At 39.5% G+C, this 17,516-nt stretch overlaps 1 protein-coding gene across 11 annotated transcripts in view; it reads right to left on the bottom strand.

Moving 5' to 3' along the window:
- WT1 (WT1 transcription factor) overlaps nt 1-17,516 on the bottom strand; it is a 46,307-nt gene that overhangs the window by 15,077 nt on the left and 13,714 nt on the right. For 6 of the 11 annotated variants that reach the window (XM_015251920.2, XM_072969732.1, XM_072969736.1 and 3 more), the window contains 2 exons: nt 14,270-14,347; nt 13,194-13,244 (listed from right to left, as the gene is read on the bottom strand). The exons of 1 other annotated variant lie outside the window; for it this stretch is intronic. In XM_015251920.2, the coding sequence (XP_015107406.2) occupies nt 13,194-13,244; nt 14,270-14,347 (129 nt within the window). Of the gene's footprint in view, nt 1-9,800; nt 9,822-13,193; nt 13,245-14,269; nt 14,348-17,516 lie in introns of those variants that run through there. 4 more of the 11 variants (XM_072969734.1, XM_072969733.1, XM_072969738.1 and 1 more) reach the window with 2 other exon arrangements.

Below are 17,516 nucleotides of genomic sequence, written 5' to 3' on the forward strand. Positions count from 1 at the left end.
CAGGCAAAGCTATGGGAGGCGGGGCTCAGAGTAATGTGACTGCTTCTTCCTTCCTGCCCCAGAGCACAGAGTGAGCAACCACTTGCCATATTTAAGACAGCTCCTTTGGTTTTATTGTTCAACCAGGCACAGATCATTCATTTAAGCACTTAGCCTTTAATTCTTTATCTTGTTCAAAGGACATCACAAATAATTACCAAATGCATTTTGGCAATAAAGATCCACTACATTAGTGCCCTTGCACTGAGACTAGTGATTCCACCACAAAGAGAAACAGACTTGAGCACTGCCTTATATATGATTAACACACCTTAGTTCCTAACACTCTGTTTTCATCCCTCTGTGCTCCCCAAAAGCCAGCTTAACAGCTTTACCAAGAACTCATGCTAATCTCACTGCTCTGTGGTTTCCAGAATCTATTGGGGTTTTTCCCCCCTACTTAAACACTAACATCTTTACCTCATTTAAGACTAAAACTAAGACAAATGTCTCAACTCCTCTGTCCACTCTCTTATTCTCCATGAATTTCTAGACTATTGGCCAAGAGTCAACAATTTTGCTAAACTGGTGAGAATACAGATTTGGTATTTTTTTCTTTAAAGCAGAGCCACAAATCCAGGTACCTACAGGGGCCAAGTAAGTGAGAAAAATAAATGAAGGCCTTGGAGAGAAAGACGGCACTGAACTGGCAGAGACAGCCACCCTGGCCACCTTACCCTCTGCCCAAAGACTAGGACTCTGCTCTACCCGCAAAGTATTGTCAATAATATTACCTCCTCCAGAAAAGTTGGAAATCAGGATTTTGATGTACAATCAGTTAAGGATTAAAAGAAAAAATGGGGGGGGCTGCTTTTTTGGAGGAGGTAATTAGTTTTATTTATTTATTTATTTATTTATTTATTTATTTATTTATTATTTTAATGGAATTACTGGGGACTAAACCCAGGACCTTGTGCATGCTAAGCATGCACTCTACCACTGAAGTCGCCTGAATTTTAAATTCTGGCAAATAATTACAATTTTATAGAATTACCATCAGGTCAAATGAAACATACCTCTGGGCTAAGGGTCACCAATTTGCAACCTCTGCTTTAAAAGCTGAGCACTGAAGTTTAAGCTGCAAACTGGAACGCTCCATCTGAGTTCTGATGCCTCCTCCCACATGGCAACAAAGTTTGAGAACTGAGTATCAGAATCTCCCAGACCTTGAAAGCTTGAAAGCAGGAATGGCCAGTGCTGCTGGAGCAAAACCCAGAAGTTACATCTGCAGGGGTCTGGGGTTCACCTCTCAGTGTCACTGGCCCACTTGAAAGTAGGTTTAACATTGAAATTACAGACAGAAAACTGCAGTTGCTGGGCAGTAAGTTCCAGTGTATCTGTTTTCTACACTCGCTGTAACAAATAACCACAAATTTTGTGGCTTAAAATGACACAAATTTACACTCTTACAGTTCCTGGAGATCAGAAGTCTAAAATGAGCCTCACTGCACTAGCATCCAGGTGTTGGTGGGGCTACTTTCTTCTGAAGGCTGTGGGGAGAATCTCTTTCCTTGCCTTTTTCGGTTTCCAGAACTCATCTGCTGTCCTTGGCCCCTTCTTCACCTATCTCTGACCTCGTTTCCTTTGTTGCATCTCCTACTACCCTTCTGCAGTCAAATCTGCCTCTGCCTTCCTCTTGCGAGAACAGTTATTATATTTAGGGCCCACCCAGATATTCAGGATGATCTCTTCATCTCAAGATCCTTAACTTAATCACACCTGCAAAGTCCCTTCTGCCACATAAGGCAACCGTCACATATTCCAGGGATTAGGACTTGGACGTTTCTCGGGCTCGTTATCCAGCCTACCATACCAGATTTACTGGGTTTCCTACAGATACATTTGAAAGAGCTGAATTACCCTGGATCCTTTATCTCCAAGTTAATCTGAAGCACTAGTCTGCAAGAACATGGGTTCTGCATCTGAAGCCTGTGTCCCAGGCCCACTTTTAGCATTTATTGGCTCAGTGATCATGGGTGAGTCATCTAAACCTCTCTGTGACTGAGATTCATCCTCTGTAAAATGAAACCTATTTTATACATTGTTTGAAACTCAAAGAGCTTAGCTACCTGGGGAGTAAAAGTTATATATCCCTTAGTAACCTTATCCTAACAAAATGTTCAGGTATATGGTTATATGCATCAGGTGACCAACAACCACAGAAATTAAGTCCTGTATGCTTCTTTTAGCTGGGTGATCGAGATCTATAGGATGTACATTTTTAATCCTTAGCACAGTCCTAGGAGTCATCAAGGGATATCACCTGAGGCAAATGACTTCGCCTCCCTGGCCTAAGCTTCCGGTAAAATGAGAAAAACAGCATCTCTCCATCAGACTGTTAACAAGGTCAAATGAGATTCGGCAAGTAAAGCACAGTGTTTTTGCATATGGTATGCCCTCCATAAATGTTACCTAATGGTATTCTACCCATTTTACAGCAAAGAATACTGAAGTCTAAGGGGAGGTTGGGTTATTTGCCTAAAGTCAGGCAGACGGCAAGTGGCAGAAATGGGGTTTGCCTCCAGGTCGGGGGGAGCTCTTCTTCCTTCAAAACCAGCTAGACTGTTCCGGTGGGGCAAGCCCGTCCTGGGCTCGCTTCTATCATCACGACACTTGAATAACTCCCAGCTCTTTTCTCCAGGGGTATGAATGAAATTAGGCATGCAGAAGGTTTGAAAAATGCAGCAGGAGTGGGGAGGGTAAGAGGATGGGGGCTGCCAGGAGGAGCAAGTTCAAAATATGCACTCTTAGCACCCTTTGGCTTCTGCTCTGAGGCACAGTATTTATTTTGGTATAAGAGTGAGGAACGCTGCAGGAAACGGCCTGCTTATATGTGATAGAGCAGTCGAAACCAAGCACAATTTTTACAAGAAAATTTCTTTCTACCTAACTGGGAAAATAAACTAAGCAGAAGCAGTTATCAGCAGAGCATACATTTCATGACTTCATTTCTGGCGGTGATGTAGACTGTACATTTTCCTAAACAGCTTTAAAATGCATTAAAATGTATCCTGAGAAAGTTTGCTTTTCCTAGACAGCTTTAAAATACATAAACATGTGTCCCTAGAAAGTTGGCAAAAAGAGAAAAATGTCCCTCATATAACACAAATTATGAGCCCTCTTCATGCTAAAAACTTGTACATTGAGGTTCATCCCAGAAAAAAACTTAATGTTTAAAGGGTAGCTTCTTTAGAAATGATTAATTTTGATATTCTGCAGGCACAAGAAGATTAATAAAAAGGAATTGAGGCTTTACAGTTGAGGAAAACCAGAGCTGCCCTGAAATCCCTTATCAACAGAAGAGGTAAAAAAAAAATTTTTTTTTCTTTAAAAAGCACCTTTGGAGGGCAATTAGCATTTGATATGGATATTCAAAAGGGGGAAACCTCCACCTGTGATTTCTCTCTCCCACCTCTAATCCTTGGCCAGGTAGGCATCCCTCCATCTTCACCTCTGTCTTCTCACCTCTACAGAGTTAAGTCAGATTAAAGGGAAGCACCCAGGAAAACCTCACACTCTTGTGCATCCAGAAAATGGAATTTTCCCCATCCATCCTTCTTCTCTCTCCATCCTTGACACTTATGGCTATATGTGAGATCTTAGGTGCCTGATTCCTTTTGGGGTTGAAAATACACTTTGCTGCTGGCCTTGAGAACCATCCCCCCAGCTAGTGTGCCACTTCTGTGGAAAAGAGCAATGGAACCATGTTAAGAAAGTGTGTGCTTTCTGAAAGTTTAAACACAAGAGATGAGACTGAACATACCACTGCTCCTCAATTATTCTTGCCCCCCTAAAAAATCCCAAATCTAATCAAGTCTATTTATATAGAACATACAGGCGATCGACGGCTAAATTTAAGACTGTAAGAGGAAGCAATATGCCAAATCCTGATTGTGAGATATTCCACTGACCTATTGACCTGCTATCTCCAACAAGTCAGAGCATGAGAAACAGAGGGTGTGGGGTGGGGAGGACAGTTACATGAGAAAACAGAGGGAGTGGGGCAGGGAGGACAGTTACAGTATAAAAGAGACTTACAGGAGGACAACCAACAGAATAAAACAAAAATCAACAAAACAATAAGCCTCACGCAAATGCTCACCATGCACAATGATGAGCCAGAGAGAGCTGGACCTGAAGGAATCAGTCCTCAAAGCCTTGGGGCCAAAAGAACCAGGAACTTCCTCTAGGAAGCCTTAGTGATCACACCAGAATGCTTAGGTTTAAAGCTTCACTGAATGAAAATCAAATTTCCCTGTAGTCAGAGTAATTTGGAAACCCGTTTCATATCCCCTTATAAGATCTGACTTGGGCTTAAAAAAAATTTGACTTGGGAAAAAAATAGATATTAAAATCTCTTTGCACATATTCAAAGCTGATGGCAACCTAGCACAGCTACCTTTAGTTCAACATGAATGCTCTTTTATTCTTTGCTTGAGGGTGATGAGCTAAGGGTAATACGTAAATAAAATTCTGCACAAATACCATTAGGAATGCCATATAGCCATCCTCTTTTCTTTGTGTGATTTAATCTTTTATAGTGGAACTATAACAAATCAGTGTATATAAATATATAATATATTATATATAAGTGTATAATGTATGTTTTGTATAGATACATATTTACTCTGCTCCAGAGAATGTAAACATCAAAAAATGCAGTTTTTTTTTACTAATCCAGCACAGAAAGCAGAACCTAAAAATAAAGTAACTAAGTTAAATTTGATGAGTTTAAAAAAAAAAACACAAACAATGTCTGTAATCTGGTAATTCATGGGTATAAAATTTTCTTAGAAGTACAGTCTACAGAAAACAATTAGCCATATTTTTACTTCAAAAATTTACTTTCCTCCTGCCTCAGGTGTTTCATTTCAGTTCAGACCTCAAGAAAAAGATAACATTTTTTACTTCTAATTAAAATATAATATACTTTTATGTCACTTTCAATTAAAAATCATACTATGGTAATAATTCTAACTATTGAACTTTTTAATGAACATTTTCTCCATTAACATTAGAAAGAAGGCTTCCCCCCCTACTCCATCCTTCATTCATTTTCTATCCAGGCATTGTACATCTCTGCAGCATCCAGCTCCACATCATTTCTGGAGGGGAAAAGGACTCACTCCACTTTCACTAACTCTTGACTTTTTAAATTCTCTATTGAATATATTCCCCCCAACCCCAACCTTCCTCTGGTAATGCAGTCTTCTTTCCCTTTCAGGGAACCAATACTTTTTAATCCCACCCTCAGGCTCCAGGGGTAAGTACATGCCTAGCCAATCAGATCACTGCATTCTCTAGCCACACGACCCAATACAGGCCAATCAGAGCCCTCCTTGGGTCTTTTGATGGAGAAGAACCAACAGGGAGGCAGTCTTCTTGTGAAGCTGTAAGTGCCAAAAAACAGAGCTCTTTTTGCCACAGTGGAGAGAGCCTGTCTGAGAAGGCAGCCAACACAGAGGAGAGCAGAGACAAGAGACAATGAAACAGTGTTCTAATGACACTGTCTCAGCCAGACAAGGGGTTTTAAAATACATACAATAAGCTGCTAAATTTAAATTCTCCTTTTGATCTATGCCAGTTATAACTGGGGTTCTGTCACTTGCTACAGAAAGAATCCTGATTAATACATAACAGTTATCTAAAGGTAATTAGATTTCTTTTTCAGCAAATATATCAAAACATGATAGTTATAAATAAGCACTGTGAAAGATCCCTTTTGGAAGATTCCCACTTGTTCCAACCATGCTAACCATTATTACTAAAACTTGTTTGTATTCCTCTTTTGAAAGTTTTTTATAGTCACAGCTCATATGTCTTCACTTCCAAGCATCCTAGCCGTTGGCCACTATTTAATCGGGAATACAGGCTGAGTGGTTAACAGCCTGATAACGACGCTTGTATAAATCAGCCATTAGGAACCATCAGGCTTTCCTCAGCATTCGAAATGGTACACAAACCTCCTCCAACTGACTTTTTTTTCTTTTATTTTACACTCAGAACAGAACTAAAAGAAATTTTAAATCTACTTTCCCAAGACAGTTTGGGGAGAATACAGCACTCCCCCCCCCAAAAAAAACCCCACAATGCTTACTGGTCCCTACTGCTAGGAACAATATTTTAAGGCATGACTTTCCTTCCTACTTCAACACATACAAACAGGAACATTCTCAAAGACCACCTCATCAGACCATGCAAGAATATCTGGAGCTCCCCTTACATGTGTCTGGTGTTGAGATAGGTGCTAGTTCATCAGAATCTCAATTTCATCTAACTCACTGGGTTCTGCAGTTCTGTATTCTCAATGCCGTAGCTCTATGGCAAGAGACTGTTGTGAGTCTCACCCCAAGACAAATCCACATAGACAAAACCCTACACAGGAAAAATGAGCAGCTTTTCAGCCTGAGTTCTCAAAGGCTCCCACCCAGCTTGCTCACACACTCTTTAAACTGAAAAGGTTTACTCAACCATGCTCAATGACATAAAAAAGCCCTCCCTGAAACCCTGGCATCCTGCATAGGGCTCTTAAGACCAAGCCCTTTCCTGCTTCTCCAGTTGAAGTGGAGGTCTGCAAGTGTGACGGCCACGTGCACAATCACCTCTTCCACAGGGACCACCTTCCAGGCTGACACTACAAAGTATTTCAAGGTGAAGAAAAGGAAAAACTGTATAATATATTCAAAGGAATTACACTTATTCTCAAAGAGACTTTGAAGCCAGAGGCATTAGTGTTAAAAATCCTGAAAGGAAGGAAATTCAAAATAGGGACATCTGACATAAAACACAAGACTTGGAAAAAAGTTTGAGAAATACCATCCATGTTCTTAAAGAAAGAATTAATAAGTTTTCAAAAGTCAGTCTTCTCCAAAATTAATTTTTAAACCTGATGCAATTCATTAAAAATTCCAATTAAGCATTTTTAAAATAAACTTATTATTTTAGAAAGGTTCTAGATCTGCAGAAAACTTTCTAAAGACAGTAAGACAGTTGCCACATACTCTGTACCATTTCCTCTATTCTTAACATCTCACATTAACACAGTGTATTTGTCACAGTTAATGAGCCAATATTGATAAAAACTTTCTTTGAAATTCACAAAATGAATCTAAAGTTCATCTTGAAGAATAAATAAGAGACAATAGCCAGAAATAGTTTGAAAAAAGAAGTACAATGTTAGGGAACATTCCTATCAGATATTTAAACAGACTATAAAATTACAGCAAAGAAGATAGTCTGATACTTGGCAAAGAGTCAGACCCATCAAAAGAAAAGAATAAAGAGTCTAGAAATGAATCCAAGGAATTTGATAGGGTCCAAGGATTGATAAAGGTAATGTGTGAAGTCAATGAGGAAAGGATGGATTGTTCAAAATAGCTTGGGGATACTAGCTAGACATCTAGAAGCAAATCAAGGTGGAATCCAATTGCCAAAAAAAATTCAGAATGAATTCAGTGTTTAAATGTAAGAAGTCAATCAAAAAATATACCAAAATACACCAATAAGTGAATTAAAAAAAATCTTGAGATAGGAAAAATCTTTCTAGGTATAATAGAAAAGCCAAAAGCTTTGAACTATGAAACATAAACTGATAATTCTTACTACAAAAATAAAAATTTCTGGCAGAAAAAAAAATCAGTAAGATTAAAACACAAACCAGAGAATACATCTGCAGTAAATATGGCAAGCAAAGGGTTAATATCCTTAGAAACAACTCTTGCACATCAATATTCTTACTGGGCGAACTATCCCAGTTCCTAGCTAACCAGTCTCCAGTTGCCCATGGAGTCCTTTGTCTCTCAAGGTCCTTGTTTCAGCAATTCTATCCCCTCTCATCATTAATTTTTTTCCTCTCTTCTTGATCATTCTCATCAGCAAACAAACATGCAGGTACTTCTACCTAAATATAAATTAAATACATCAAAATAATAAAACCCACCTTCTCCTGACCCTTTCTCCCCACTGAACTAGAACCTCATTTCTTTGTTCCCTTTTGTGGCAAAACTCCATGAAAGTGTGTTGTCTCAACACAATGCTTCCAGTTTATCTCCTCCTATGATCTCTTAAACCCATCTCTATTAAGCTTTTGTCCTTTCCTTCTAGTCTTTCCAGAGGCAACTATAGTTAATAGTTCAGTAAATGTTTCTAGAACTTCTTCTCTATAGATACAAATATACCCCAATATGTTTAAAAACTGGTTATCTCTGTGTGGTGAGATAACTGACTGCTTTTCTTTTTTCCTTTATAGTGTTTTGGTACTGTCTGAATTTTTTCAATATATAATAAGCCTGTGTTACTTTTATAATCAAGGGGAAAAAAGCTGTTTTCATTTTGATAAAGTCACTATCTAAGCCCTAAGAACACTACATCTGTGGCTTTACTTTGAAAATGAAGAGTTAGAAATAAAACTAAAATAAAAGAACTTGTTAGCTTTTAATAGGAAAAAAAACCTACTAAAACAGGCAGTAGCCCCTCATTTGAGAGAAGTATTATTTGGATGACTTGTGAGGAGCGCAGCTTCTATATCAATGTTTTCCTAGCTCAAGGTTATGAATTTTCCTTGGGTAGATGACAGGGAGAAGGATAAACAGTCAGTAGAGGGTCTCAGAAGGGCCCAAGATGGGATCATAGACGGGACAGGTCCAAAAGACTCCGTGAAGTCATGAAAGATATCCACCACGCTCATTTCCAGCATGGGTCCTTCATCACCACCTTCCTTTTCTATCTTTCCTGCTTAGCTTCTTTCTTCTGATCTGAAGCAACCTGTCATTTTTCCTCCCCTTTATGAGGTAAACTAATTCCTTGTTTTAAAACAGAATAATGAGAAACAGAGTGTGGAGATGGTAAGTCTTTGTAGACTTTTTAAGTGAATTTTTTTTTTTAATTTTTTAAAGCTTTTGGTGGGAGGAATTAGGTTTGTTTATTTACTTTTACTGGAGGTACTGGGGATTGAACCCAGGATCTCATGCATGCTAAGCATGCGCTCTACCACTGAGCTGTATACCCTTCCTCCGTTAAGTATTTTTTTGAGTTTGAGAATATTTTCAAAAATGCTCTCCTGAGAGTCAAAACACAGAACTCCACAAAGGCCTACAAATAGACATTTGCTGAAACAGATCTAAGCAGAAGCCAACCATTTGGTATAAGAAAGAGAAGGACACAAATGTATATGTATGCATGGAAAAAGGTCTGGAAGTGTATGCAACATAGTATTAATAGTGGTGTCCTCTGGACTACTGGGGGGAGTGTTAATTTCCCTTCCTATAAAGTTGTATTTTCCAACTGTTCTATAATTTACACATATTAATCACATAACAAAGAAATTAAATAAGTTAATTGAATATGTGCCCAAAGAGATAAAGAGGGAAGGACTAACAACAGGGAGGGGAAAGTAGCTGCAGGGACGTGAGAATCGAAAGCAAGGAAGCCGTTGAATTAGTTCACATTGAGAGAAACGGTGCACAGTTCTAAATCAGAGTGCCCATCTCTGTCCTGCAGATCCAGGAGAGCCCCATGCTTTCTTCTGGTTAAGTATGGCCAACAGAGCCTAGCCAAGTCCCAAGCAGTTACAACACGTAAGTGTAACCATATAAAAGAAGAAATTAACAGCTTTATCCTGGGAGTGAGGTGGAGGAGTAACCTCGGGAATGCTGATATTCCCAGAGCTGCTTCTCTCCACCTTTGTGTTTGCATCACAAGCTCCAAGAGCCACTTAAAAGCAGGCTGTCCATTTTCAAGAAGTAAATCTCTTGGACGAATACCTTCTGTTCACGAGCTGGAGAGGGAAGGTGCCGGGCTGCATGCTGGAACTCCCAGCCAGCGAAGACAGCTATCTCTTCTGGCACAGGTTCTCAGGGATGAGACCATGTCTAGTGGGGATTTTCTCCAGATTCGACAGCCTTGGCCCTACCAAAACACGCAGCTTTGTTTTCACCGTACATCACTCATCCTGAGCCTTTCGTTTTTCTTGCAAGCATCCTCAGGTCAAATACTACGTGTTCCCAACATTCTGAGCTTCTTGGACCAGCAAAGGGACATTCATTTTGCTCAGCACTCCTTTCACATTTCTATTGTGTTCGATTTCCCACTCCCCCTACCCAAGTCCCCAGAGAATAACTTCTTCCTTGTTTTAGTAACTTGGACCACAGTCAAGGTTGATGTGTTTCTCCATTTTGCAGGATATTTTCTTCAGAAGAGACAAAACAGAGGCTGACAGGGTTGCCGGGCTTGGGAGCCGCGTTAGGAAATCAGCAGGCATTAGAAACATACAGAAAATGTTTCTAAAGAAATACAAAGCAGACAACAACGCAGGGCGCCATACACAGAATTATTCCTAAAGGTGGACGAGCGCTTAGAAAGAGTCCCTGGCAATTTTTCCTCCCAGTGACCCACTTAGAAAATTTAATTTCATTTGTTGGTGGGTGAGGAAAAGGGTCAGAGTTAAGAAAGTGGTTTCATAAAGAACCTTCTCTTTGACTTAAAGTGAAATGCAATATTCCTCCATTCGAAGTCATAAAAGTAGCTCTGATCCCCGGGGGCACGCAGAGATGAGAAAATGAGTAAAGGGAGGAGGAGGAGGGAGGAGCAGATCAGTGGCAAGACTCCCTCCTCCCCACTGTATCATGTTTTCTTGCCCAAGCTCTCCCTAACATCCTCCCCCCTCCCAGAATAACCACACTGCTCCCCAACGTCTAAGGAAAGATGTGTCTGTGGACATGCTTAGGACACAAGGAAACAAACTTACCCTTTTTTAAAAAAATAAAATTTCCCAGGAAAGAAGACAAGAACAAGTATTTTGTGGCTGTTAGTCTGAGGTACATGATCTTTTAATAAAAACATAATAATGCCTCTCTTTGATGAGCAATTTAGAAACTATATTATTTTTCTCCAAAACATGACTCAAACCTCCAGTTTTACTGTTACAGATCTACCTTGTCACCATGATTTTTCTTTCCATTCATTTCAAGTGGTGCCAAGATACTAGCTATAGGTTAGTGCAAAAATAGTTATTTCTCTATGTCTTCATGAAATCTTTCCTCCAATGTATTTTCCATGTTAACAGTGTTTTCATACCATGGCAAAGGAAAGTAAATTTGGTATCACAGAAAGGAAAGAGAACTACCCAGATTATATCCTCCCTGGGGAGAAAACCACTTTCTACTGGGATAACAGGTTCAACTGAATCCAGTTTTCAGCTATTTGTGGGCTTGGAGGAAAGAGCTAAGGAGATGCTTACTTTTAACGGCTAAAAGAGAGGCAAACTGTGGCTGACGATACATTAGTGAGTTGTAAAATCAATCCACACATCACAATCAGGATTTTTTTAATGGAATAAAGTAGAAAACATCAGTATGCACAGCATGTAGTAAGGGTAAGTATTGTTTTGTGGAAACTGTGTATGCGTGTGTGTATATTGGATCTCAGTGTAAAAAATACTTGAAGTTTAAGAAACTCTAAATCTAGGGCCCAGATCCTGGACTCAGACAGAAGTGGGCTCCAATGTGGCTCTGCCACTTACTCACTAACTGAACTTGGTTAGGTGGGTTGATCTCTCAAGCCTCCTCATCTGAAAGATGGGTGTGACCATACTATCCTAGGATTGTCCAGAGATCAAAGAGGAAACACATACAAAGCCCTTCACACAGAGCCCAATAATGTTAGCATCCAGCTTTAGATAAACGTTCAGTTCACAAATGGAAGCAAACGTTATTTGATTTGCAGTATGTGCTAAAAGGAGAAAAATCCAGTGTGAGACAAAATGTTAGTAAATCAGACAAGTGTTGTTTTTGTCCTCCTAAGAGTTACTCTTCTGCAAGACTAACTATTGGAGTCATTTGATGCTTTTTATACAGCTCTCTGAATAAAGTATTCAAGAAATCCATTTTGACTTCAGAAACCCGTTTCTACAATGTAAGCACCAGACCAACAAGAGCTCTTCTAGGTGTGTTTTTTTCTTATACAGGATTGAACAAAACAAATAATTCACACTTAGTGCTTCATCCTTAATAATATAGCTTCTGACCCCCTAGCAAGTGACTAATAGCATGTGTCTGAAGACCTTAACAGATATCAAAATTATCTCACCTATGTAAAGACCTAGATTCAAATACATGCCAAGGTTCCTTATCTGAAATGTTTGAAAAAGGCAAATAAACCAACTCTGTACTCCAGCATGAAGAAATTTAAAAAATTAAAATGCACTGCTCACTTCACAATCATGTTCTATCTATTCTTGGCACATAGTTTGGGGAGAGTTCCTGAATTGCGAGTAGAGAAGAGAGAATAAAATTGATGGGGCCCAGAAAGAAAGGGTGAGAAGCACAGAGAGTCAGGGGAAACACACAATGCTGAAATTGTCAACAGCCCCTTGGATGGAAGTGGGGAGAGAAAAAATTCAAATCAACAGTAGGCTTTTTACTCGTGGGTCTAGAGAAAGAAAGGAAGTGGAGATTTGGTTAAAATAGCAGAAAAGTTGGGAGCTGTGGGTGGAGAGAAGGATCTAATAGTGAGTCTTAGTAAATGAAAAACAATTCTGCTGATCACTGAAGGATGATCCAAAAAACAGGACCAAGCCAACAACAACAAAAAAAGAAGGATGAGATGAAGGAGGCTGGTTCTGCTGCTGAAGCAGAGAAAATAAAATCAAAAGAAACAGTTAACAGAAACACCCCAGAGTAGATGCTATAAGGCTGGGGAAACAGATGTTTAGGAATGAAAACAAAAAGTCTTTGCAGAAAGTCTCACTTGGGGTAAAAATTAAGTCTTCCCTGAGAGATTTTAAGGTAAATAGAGAAAAATCAAGTATGACAAAGATTTGACTGATCTAACAGGAATATGTGTAATGCCACAAATTTAGTATTTTTTGAAACATTCGCCAGGAAATGAGCACGGTTCCTACTGCATCATTTTTTAAATTGTTTTCCTGGAGCATGTTGATGAGAAATGTCACCACCTCCATTTTTACCCATGGTTTGTCTACAATAAACAAGAAGAGGCGGAGAGAGACAGAGAAAGAAATGGATAGATTCTTCCCATCCCTTTGCACCAACAGCTACCCTGATTACCCAGTGTCAGTCCTAACTCCTGCATCACCCCAGATACCAGTCAACAACGCCTACGTCATTTGCTCTGCCATCATCGCATTGTCCACTCACTTGCTCTGCCCTTCTGTCCATTTCATTGAGCTGGAGCTCCCAGCAGCAACTCTAGAAGAGAAGAAGAGGTGGGCAGTGGGAGCTGGAGCATGCATGGCTCTAGCAAGCCCCCCAGATCCCAGAATCCAATGAGAAGCCACCAAATACACAGAGACATGAAGCCAGCTGTCTAGGCAAGAGCACTAAACTGAGGCCTCCAACCCCCCAGGGCTGATGGTGGGGTGGAAGGCAATATGGGGGACTGGAATCAGATCAGGGCTTAGAATCTCGGCTCTATAATGTAGTATGGTGTGAACCTGGGAAGATACTTAGTTCTCTGAGCTTGACTTACTTATTTGGAAAACAGAATAACAGTTCCTAGGCATCATAATGCTGTCAGGAAGATTAGATGCGGTGATCTAGAAGAGCACCGGGTACACAACAGGTGCTTCGTGAGCGCCACAGTCAACTGCTCATCACCTCAGATTTGAAACTAGAAGTGAGTTCTTTTACTGTCTAAAGCAAGTTCTACCTGCTTTCTCTTCTCATTTCTAGGTGCGGAGAACTGACCCTACCTATATTTGATTGCTGTGTTCTCCCTATTCTGGTCGAGTATCAAATGTAGTAAAAGTCTGTTGGTGCAACCAGGAATGAGCACATCTGACTTTGGATACTCCAACTCATCTTCTCTCAAATAGGAGTTTGGATCCTGGACTTTGTAAACTCAAATTATTTCGTGATAAGATAAAGTAATGGTTAACAACTGTCATACCACTAGCGAAAAATAAACATTAAGTACGGTTGAATGGACACAACTTTAGAAAAACTCTAAAACATTCAATAAGGAAAGGCCAGATTAAGTTTTCCCAATATTCTCAACTCCCCTGTTCCAGACAAAAGCATCCCCTATTTATATTCCTGAAAATGTAATATGAACACAACTGACCAACTAGGGGAGGGATGAAAGCAACTTATTTCTACAGAGAGCCACACTTCTGCTTCTAAAACTACTCGCTTCACACATTATAAGGACATTTACAATGGTTCAAACAGGTGTAAGTTACCATTTAAGGGCAATGGAGTAGAGAAGACCTTACCCCTTTAACGTGGCTCCTAAGTTCATCTGATTCCAGGTCATGCATTCAAGCTGGGAGGTCATTTGGTATAAATTGTCGCTGTTAGAAAAACATCCAGAGTTAGAAATGCACAAGACAAAAAAATATATGCAATTGTTTCTTCAAAGAGCAACGGACTTTTAACTTTTCTTTACAGTGAAAGCTTCCACATTCTCCAGGATGACGAAATACACGAGTCTGAAATGATTTTCATTTCATCTCACCAATCTCTGCAGTTATTCACTTCACACACAGCAGAAAGGATGTGAGAGTAATTTGGAAGCCTTTTTAAAAAAAAAACAAAAAAATCTTAGTAGAGCAAACACTGAAGTTTCTAAAGAGGTATTAAACCTTTGAAGGGAAGAGGCTAAAGGGAGTGAAACTTTGAAAGGCAACACAGGCTGGATAGCTCAACATTAAAGTTAAAAGCCTGGAGCTGAAAGTAAAAAGACAGCAGATTAATTATTCGTGAAAAGGCCATTAAGTTGTTTTAATCAAAAGGATAAGTATCATGTGGATTATGAGGGCCTGAAAAGTCAAAGATGGATGATGGATGATGGATGGTCTAATACTCAAGGATGTGACAAGCAAAAAAAAGAGCATGATAAACTTTAGACACAACTGAAGGAATCATTCTCTGTAAATTTTATAATCCTGGTATAAGTCAAAGGGAGTTTTTTTTTAAAGCCCCAACCCAGTTCTATATTCTATGAGGGAAAACAATGGCTGATCATTTACATTAAGACCACAAACGAGAAATATACTACCATATGAACCAACCAACTCTCCCTTGTTTTTCCTTTTTTTGCACTTACAACTCTAATAAATATCTTTATTACATGTTTTAAAACACTTCTCTAAGTGCATTATAGAAGAGCTATCACGTCTATTCCGTGAAACGACACACTTCTCAGTTTTCTGCATGTACAAGTCATGAACATCTTTATTACGTTTTTATTTTTATTAACCAACTTGTTTGTTTGTTTATTTATTTATTTACTATTTATCTCCTTCCTAGAAAACTAGCACATAAAGTCAATTATCAGATATCGTCTAAATAACCAAGCACCATTAGGAGTAAATTCAGTCCTGAACTGAAATGGTTAATTATGAAATTTGAGACACAAGAGATTAACGGTTTTGTTTGGAAATCCTTGGTCTAAACACATTACAGAAGAACATTTTCCCTCCACCTTCATGGCAGAAGGGAAAGAAGGTAAGAAGCTTTCAATACCTAATATGCTATACCAGATCGCCAATGTCTGCCTTGTCACGACATTCCTTTGGGCTGTTTCATCCATCGGGCAGAGGCCAACACCGAAGTTTAATTAAGAGAAGGTTTCGTCAGGCTAACCAGGCTGAGAACTTGTTGGGGATGAGGGAAATTACAGCATTTACCCCTTGGAATAACTGAACACTGTGCTCTCTCTCAGCCTAGCTTGATAAATCATGGCGGAGTCCATCTGCCTCTCATATAATCACTCTGAAAATTATTTGGAACTCCTCAGTGGTGGGTACCTAGGATAAGGAGGAAATCAGATTCCAGGAGGGAATTTTACATATAAAATGTAAAGTGACTTCAAACTCAAAGTATGCGTAGTTTCATTAGTCAGTGCATATCTGGACCCCATCATTCATCCCCGTGTCTGACTGGCTATTATGCTACCACAATATCCTACATATCAATGAAAAAAGCGTGATTAGTTTCTCCTGCAGCTTCCTTGTTCGCAGCAGCGGCCGGTGCTGGTCTGTGCCACTACGTTTCGCAATTCCACGAATTCTTGCTGTAAGGCCAGTGTAATTAATTCCTGAAGGACCCCAATTTTTATTAGAAGTGCCAGCCTGCTGCATTTAACACGGGAGAGTTTCTTGAACTTTCTCTAGGCTGACAGTTCATTAATAAAGCGGCCTCCTCCACAATCTCTACTGGTTTTTGTTCTCCTGCGCCTTTTCATCAAGCAATCCATTTATTAATCTTGCCATTAATCTCAGCCAACAGGCATTGTATTCCCCAGGCAGGTCTCTATTTTTGTCACTGATTTTTAAAAAATTGTTCACCAACTAAAATCACTCAACCCCAGTTGACAATTTTCCGAGGTCCTATTGGGATGTGGGATCTTTCTGAAATTACTTCATCTTTGCATAAGACTAAGAGCATCATAATTTTCAAGAGGTCTGAGAAGCAAGATGAATGACACAAGTTTACACACATGAGTCAATGAGTCCCAAATATCTAACTTTATGATTCAGGAATTTTCTCACAGACTTAAATAGTCCAGTGGATTCCTATGGGTCTCTATAAAGAAGTTCCCCAAAGGGAAAATAATTTTAAGGACATTTTCTTGGCCCCCAGAAAGCAACCTCTCTCAAATACAGGGTCTGTGTCTTACACATGTGTCTTTCCAATGGGTGCCTGCTAAACATCTATACCGCACTGCCCAGTGTGGTAGCCACTAGTCAGACATGGCTACTGAGCACTTGAAATTATGGCAAGTGTCACATGCTGAAATAACATTTGGGCTTTTAGGTTAAATAGAATTTTTAAAATATTAATTTCCTGTTTATTTTCTTCTTTTAGTGCGGCTATCAGCAAATTACATAGATGATGTGCATTATGTTTCTATTGGACAGTGCTACTCTGTAAGTTTTAGAACCTTGAGCAAATCAGCTCAGCTCTCTGCACCTCAGTTTTTTCATCTGTTAAATGGGAATATGAGTTTCAATCCGTCTAACTTTATAGGGATGTTGTGAAGCTCTAATAATGGCTCTTTCAAGACTCTACAGACAATATATTTTAATTTTTTCTAATCTGTCAAATTTTGCAGAGTACATTCACACATCCTCAATACGCTTCACAATAACTTTGTGAGGCAGGGTTAATAATGATCCCCGTTTATCTGAGGAGGACTGGGGCTCAGAGAGGTGCCTAGTGCTGACTTGCCTGATGCCTCCACCTCCACCTCAACCTGCCCCCTTAAAGGCTTCCTGGCATTATTTGGCCTCTGAGCCTTGTCCTCTCACTACCATTTAAATAATAGTAATATAACATCATCTTCATCATCATCATCATAATACAGACAGGAGTCTGGAGGTGAAAGAGAACATGCTCAAGGCAGCATCATGAATTACTCTGTCTCCAGAAATTTACAAGATGCCTAACAATGCCCCCTTCAGTTGATTAAGAATAATGGGCCGAGATCTTCTTGATTTTAGTGGTCCTGACAGCTCA

This window comes from Vicugna pacos, chromosome 10 (genome assembly GCF_048564905.1).
Source record: "Vicugna pacos chromosome 10, VicPac4, whole genome shotgun sequence".
NCBI lineage: Eukaryota > Metazoa > Chordata > Mammalia > Artiodactyla > Camelidae > Vicugna > Vicugna pacos.